At 47.3% G+C, this 7041-nt stretch overlaps 1 protein-coding gene across 1 annotated transcript; it reads left to right on the top strand.

Annotated features, from left to right (window-relative positions):
- Nucleotides 1–2311: 2311 nt before the first annotated feature.
- On the top strand, nucleotides 2312–6157 carry GJD2 (gap junction protein delta 2). Its single transcript, XM_027571482.2, has 2 exons — nucleotides 2312–2870; nucleotides 3901–6157. Exons 1-2 carry the CDS (start codon nucleotides 2800–2802, stop codon nucleotides 4793–4795), a joined length of 966 nt encoding a protein of 321 aa, XP_027427283.1. The 5' UTR covers nucleotides 2312–2799; the 3' UTR covers nucleotides 4796–6157.
- The last annotated feature ends 884 nt before the right edge of the window (nucleotides 6158–7041 follow it).

Raw genomic sequence — 7041 nt, 5'->3', positions numbered from 1 at the left:
GCGCCTGGGTGGCTCAGTCGTTAAGCGTCTGCCTTCGGCTCAGGTCATGATCCCAGGGTCCTGGGATCGAACCCCGCATTGGGCTCCCTGCTCAGCGGGAAGCCTGCTTCTCCCTCTCCCACTCCCCCTGCTTGTGTTCCCTCTCTCTCTATGTCTCTGTCTGTCAAATAAATAAATAAAATCTTTAAAAAAAGGACCACGCATTTAAAAAAATAATAATAAAATAAAACAGTTCATTGTTTTCAAAGTGTGGCGGTGAGAAGGTTTTCATATAAAAACAGGCTACCAAATCTAACAGATGAGTCTTTTAAATTATAGCTTCTACGTATAGATGTTTTTGTGTGTTTATATGTGTGTTACCATGTTGAATCTATATGACATATTAAACTATTTTAAAATAACCAACTAATGTAGTCATAACTTAGTGTTTGAAAACTGCATTGTAAGAATATTTAAAATATATTTCCTGCATTCTATGGTCTTAGGATCATCATCTTCAAGGGTTTGATAAAACCACATGTACAGAACATAATGATTTTGAGTTGTGCAGCTTATTTTAGGGCAGTTGAAGATGTTAGACAGATTTCCTATGGGACTGTCTCACTCATTCACCCCTGTCTAAGATCCTTTACTCCAAAAGTGTCTGCCAAAGGAGAGAATACAGGGAACCAGGGTCTAAGGAAGCAGGAAGGAAGTCTGAGAAAACCCAAAGTCTGAGCCGGGGGATCACCATTCCATCTGGAAGCGGACTGGATAATAGCATACACATCCAGCCTCATCTTTGTGTCTCTTCTCTGCCCAACAGGAAAGAAGGAGCACCTACCTTAGCCCTAATGTTCCACTTATACCCTATACCCTTCCCATTTTTAGTAGACTCTTTTACTTCTCTGCAGTGAAAAACTGCTTCCTTGGGGTAAAGATGTCTGGCCTAGGAGAAATCTCTCTGATCCCTCTTGCACTGAATATTGAGTTGTGCCTTGAAAGTCATTTAACACAAAAGTGCAGTGTGCGTGGACTCGAACCCATGCCTGGTACCCTTCCTCCCAGTCCCTGGGCCACTTGCTACCCAAACACCTTGGTTGCTCTAGAACTGAAAGCTCATAATGGTGTGATTTATGTAATACACTTATGTGCTATGATCCTTGTGGATAATGAAGGCTCCTACAATGAGTTAGCAACCCTTTTACAAAGTTGTGTTTTTCAAAGGCTGACAACCACTTACCCATTGTGCTTTGGGTACATTTATATGAATCACTCCCAACTACTGTGTCTCTTAATACTGACCCCTGAGCTAATTAGCAGCCTGGTGTGATTGTTTCTATTTTGTAGCAACCAATTAAGCAGTTGCTCTGGATAGAATGGACAACAAAATGTAAATTTAAAGACAGAAACCAAGATCTGTTAGTTGAGAGGAGAAAGCCAAGACCAGATAAGTGAAGTGAAGATGGGGTGAGGTTGTCAGCGGTTTTGTTTCTGATAGTAGAGTACTGGGACTCCTTAAATTCAGATTCAGACCAAGTTTAACCTGAGATGTACACCCATTAGCAAATAAATAAACACATAAACAAACAAATAAATAGATATTAAAAAAAAAAAAAAAAACAGCAAAGCATCTGCGTTTGTGCTGGGGGAAGCCAGACCTTAAATCGTGGCCACCCACCAGCTCACGCGAGGCACTTCCTAAGTATAGACTTGTGTCCAGACCCCTTCCTCAGAAGCAGCTTCACACCTGCATTTAAGCTTTGGCCTAAATGGACTCTCCTCAAGCCTTCCTCATCCCAGCATCGGACCCACGGAGGCACCGAACTGCAGGCTTATTCTCCGCCACTCAGTCCTCTCCAAGGGAGATTTAAAAGTGTCCTACCGTCGCTTCCATTCACCTTCCCCCAACCAGCATCCCCATTTAGACAGGGAATTTTAGTGGTCTTCCGGAAGACAAAGAGCAAAAAGGTGAGGGACGCACGTAGGGAGGCCACACGACCTACTCCCGCTCCTCCCCACTCACCCACGCGTCTGCTCCCGGCTGCCCGTCCTCCTGCAGGGCACTGGCGGTCAGGTGAGGTTACCTGTGCGCTTCGAGAAGCCCCGAGGGGCGCTGCGATCCTTCCTCCCGAGGTCGCCCCACTCCCCGCCGGGCCCCCAGGACTCTTGCCCCCCTCTCCCCGCGCGCGCGTCCCCTGCCCCTCGGGCTCCAGCGCGCAGCGACAGCCGCACGCCGCGCTCGGCTCCCCTCCGCCGACCTGGCGTGACGCAGACAGAGACTACTTAAGGGCGGATTAGAGGCGGCGGCCGCGGATTCCCGAGCCCGTCAGCCAGCTCCGCGCGCTCCGCCCGGGCCTCGCAGGCGGCAGTCCAGGGGCGCCCGGTGCCCGCTGAAGTGCCAGGTGCGGGGGCTGGTGCCCGGACCCTTCGCTGGCCCCCAACCCCGGGGGTGAGAGCTCTCTTGGGCGGGCGAGAGCTCGCGGACCTGCTCGCTGCCACCCCCGCCCCGCCCCTCTCCTGGGCATCCGCGGGCTCCGGACCTGATCCCGGGACGGCGCGGGAGGTTCGTGCCCGCTCTCGCGACCGCGCCAGCTGCCCCATCGGTCGGGGAGCGCTACGATTTCTTTTCTCATTTACCTCTTTTAAGTGCAATAAAAGGGAGAGGGGATTCCTGGATTTTTTTTTTTTTTAATTTGTTTGCTTCTTTGATCCGGGGTCAAACGCTCCCAGTCGGGAGGTGCGGCCCAGGGAGGGGCCAGGAGCGGGAACGTGCCCGGTGCTGCCCAGTCTTTGTCTGCTGCCTCCGGATGCACAGCGATGGGGGAATGGACCATCTTGGAGAGGCTGCTGGAAGCCGCGGTGCAGCAGCACTCCACTATGATCGGGAGGTAAGGGCGCTGAGCCGGCAGTCAGCGGGCCCCGTCGGGCGACCCCCGGGAGTCCCTTCTCACGTCCCAACCGAGCCCCGACAGCCCCCAGCCCATCCACTGCCCTCTTCCCATCCTCTTCCGTCCGTGCGCCTGTGTCCCTGTTTAACTGAGCACCCCGTGTCCAGTGATGCTCCCCTCCCCCAGCTGCTCCTGATCAGCTCTCCATCCCTTCCCGCTGAAGCACCACCGGGGGGTTGACTCTTCTCCCCTTAGAAAAGGAGTTGTTGGCTCAGTCGTGGTACCCCCACTCTCCGGAGTCAGAGCCAATCTCCATCAGGTTCCCTAAATAGAATCTACAAGGAAGGCAGGGTTGTGTTTGGACAGAGAAGGGCAAATGGGGAGATGGATTTGCTCTTCGGAGCAGATGTATCTTTCCCCCAAAAACATTTATTAAACTAAACTGATTTGGCTGTTAAAACTTACAGTATCAGAATCCCCCACTCCCAGTTGATACTTTTGTGTCTTTATATATAAAGAGACATATATTCATATGTATATACACTGTATATATATCTATGTATATATGTGGATAGACATCATAGCTATCCGTTTATATAAAGGCTTAAGTTCAGTATTTACACTGAGGGTAAACTAAATATCCACTTGGGATAGTTATATGCACACTCTGTATATAACTTTGAAACACGTACTCTCTGTTCAGATATTCCATGTGCATTTGCCATATCCAGAGTGAAGGTGTGTGTCTTTTGCCTCTGTACATTCCATGTATACAGGTGAAATCTATCTGTTGCAATACACCATGTCCAGTGTATGGAGGTATATACACTTGAGACCCTTGTAATATGAAGTGTTCTCAGTCTACCAGCAAAAAGATTTCCTAGATTCCCAGCTCAGTACCACACAGGGATGGACAGCTCCCCAGTCAAAGGACTGGCAAACATAAGGAGCAGGGAAAGGAGGAGCAGGGGTTTCCCAAGTCAGTGACTCAGCCCTTGAGACCTTTCTCCCTCCCTCTTTCCCTGCTCAGGATCCTGTTGACTGTGGTGGTGATCTTCCGGATCCTCATTGTGGCCATTGTGGGGGAGACGGTGTACGATGATGAGCAGACCATGTTTGTGTGCAACACCCTGCAGCCCGGCTGTAACCAGGCCTGCTATGACCGCGCCTTCCCTATCTCCCACATTCGTTACTGGGTCTTCCAGATCATAATGGTGTGTACCCCCAGTCTCTGCTTCATCACCTACTCTGTGCACCAGTCTGCTAAACAGCGAGAACGCCGCTACTCTACAGTCTTCCTAGCCCTGGACAGGGAACCCCCTGAGTCCATGGGGGGTCCTGGAGGAACTGGGAGTGGAGTCAGTGGTGGTGGCAAAAGAGAAGATAAGAAGTTGCAAAATGCCATTGTCAATGGGGTGCTGCAGAACACAGAGAACACCAGCAAGGAGATGGAGCCTGATTGTTTAGAGGTTAAGGAGCTGACCCCACACCCATCAGGGCTGCGCACTGCAGCACGATCCAAGCTCCGAAGGCAGGAAGGCATCTCCCGCTTCTATATTATCCAAGTGGTGTTCAGAAATGCCCTGGAGATTGGGTTTCTGGTGGGCCAATATTTTCTCTATGGCTTCAGTGTCCCAGGGTTGTATGAGTGTGACCGCTACCCCTGCATCAAGGAAGTAGAATGTTATGTGTCCCGGCCTACCGAGAAGACTGTCTTTCTAGTGTTCATGTTTGCTGTGAGTGGCATCTGTGTTGTGCTCAACCTGGCTGAACTCAACCACCTAGGATGGCGCAAGATCAAGCTGGCTGTGCGAGGGGCCCAGGCCAAGAGGAAGTCTGTCTATGAGATCCGCAACAAGGACCTGCCCCGAGTCAGTGTTCCCAATTTTGGCAGGACTCAGTCCAGTGACTCCGCCTATGTGTGAAGGGGCAGGTTTGGGGAAGGCCTGGGGAATGAAAAGGAGCCCCGAGGCAGATGACTGCTCGGAGAGTGACTGCATCTGCCCTCATTTACTATTGAGATGTAGGATAAGACTGGATAAGAGAAGACCTTGCATCAATGGGAGAGGAGAGAAAGTAGAACCATTACCACACGTCAGGTCACACCATTGGTTCCAACAGAAACCATTGGGTTAGAGTGAGGAGAAGGATGAGTGGGGCTTCTTTGGGCCCTCTTCATTTATGGCCTAGTCTGATCCTAATAACAGTGTACTTGAACAGCTACCAAGTAGGACTTAGCTCTGCTGAGCTCTATATCCTGGTGAATGGCGTGAGACAAATACTTCATTGGTACAAAATTTGTGACCTATCTCAACACATCCCTTCATCCCAGGCTGCAGGACAAACATCCCTGAGGCATCTTCCATGTACCTACCCCATCAGCATGCACCTCTCCCTCAACCCAGGATAGCATGCCAGCTTTTTTTTCTGAATCTGGCCTTACAGTAGACCTAATATGGTTTATCTGCAAGCTAGAGGGAATTACAGGGGGGGTGATTTTGGAGAATGGCCATGGCAGAGGTTTGCATTAAAGCTCCATCTGACTAGCCCTTAGTCATTATGAAAACCTTCGGAATGTCTCAGTATTTCCAATTTTCTAACTCAAACTGCACTGGTGCTGTTTCTTAGGGGCAGGGGTTGGGTGGGAGGGAGGGGATTGCAATATGCAGCTATAACACTTCTGTGAAATGGTTGTTGCACTGTTAGGCATGTGGTTATGAGCTTTGGGATATTTCTGCCTTCCAGCTTGTGGACTTTGGCTAGCATTAAAAATATTTTGTCGCTGTTGTTAATATCAAGGGTGTCTACTTGAGCCACAGAATTTCTAACTGGTGTATTTCATTCATTTTCTTACACAGTTTCATTGTGCAACACAGCTGCACTTCATTTTGCCATGGTTTGAATTTATCTGTGTGCTCACACCAGAGACCTTAATCAGCCCATGTGAATCCCAATTTATTATTTTATCAGTTATTTCTGCAACATACACATGAGCCCTAGCTTGAGAAACCTGCAATGAAACACTATTGGCTAACATGTGTTTACTGATGTTTATTTGAGACATATACCAAAGGTTCAAAAACCTATTTCTTCGGACTGTGAATATGTTTTGTTCTCTTTGCTCTTATTTATTTAAGTGCCATACACTACCTTTCACTTCCACTGTGTATTTAGTTCAAGCATTGGCCAAGAATAATATTTGGATAATTGCTTTTATGAAGCCCTCCATTTCCTTTGCATTATCATTTATGATTTTTGATTTAGGTATGGACATGATGTAACACACAACTGAGGATTTGTTTAAATAAAGTTCTTGCCTTTTTTTGTAACCTGGGAAGAGTCTGCATTTTTCTACTTTGATTGGGGTTTCTATTTATTTAAATACATGTTCACAAATGTTTTGTTGCATGTTCAAAAGAGCAGACATCGGGGGCAGGAAGTGAGGAATGGATGACCGATAAAGTCCAATCAGCCACTAACAGATGAGTAGAGGCTGGTACATTTTGGAATGCTTAGAAGAGTGTGATGAGACATTCAGATAGTAGTATTTACTAAGTCCATTCCATTGTAGCCCAAGATTTCTCTGCTTGTCTAGGGATATTTCTTGTAATAAAATGCCAATACTCTATCCTATTAGCTCATTCCAGGAGTAGAATATTTTTTTCCTTTCCATGGTTCTTTTCTGCCATGGATTGTCACATCTGGCAGGTATGCTGTGCTCCCCATCATCTCTTTAAGGTCTGATGTTTAAAATGATGCTAACATCATAGTCAAACAGAACGTTCTAGACCAGCACTGCCCAATATAAATTTGTGAAATGATGGAAATTTCTACTCTGTGTTGCTCAATATGGGTACAACTAGCTACATGTGGCTATTGACTCTTAAAGTGTGGCTAGTACAACTGAATGACTGAATTTCTCACTTCATTTAATCTTAATTAATTTAAATAGCCATATATGATTAGTTGTTACTGTCTTATACAGCACCGTTTTAGACTTTCAGTCAATCATTTCTTGTTGGATTCTTTCAAAGGAAACTGATCCTCTGCTTATAGGTCATAAGATATTGCTTTTTAGTCACACATTTCACTATGATTTTTGGCATTTTCTCTCTACATGTGGTCCCATTAGCTCAGGAGGCTAATGTTCTTCCTCCAGTACTTTAATGCT

The sequence above is a fragment of the Zalophus californianus genome, chromosome 6, assembly GCF_009762305.2.
Source record: "Zalophus californianus isolate mZalCal1 chromosome 6, mZalCal1.pri.v2, whole genome shotgun sequence".
NCBI classification, from domain to species: Eukaryota; Metazoa; Chordata; class Mammalia; order Carnivora; family Otariidae; genus Zalophus; species Zalophus californianus.
This window is presented reverse-complemented; position numbering and strand designations above follow the sequence as displayed.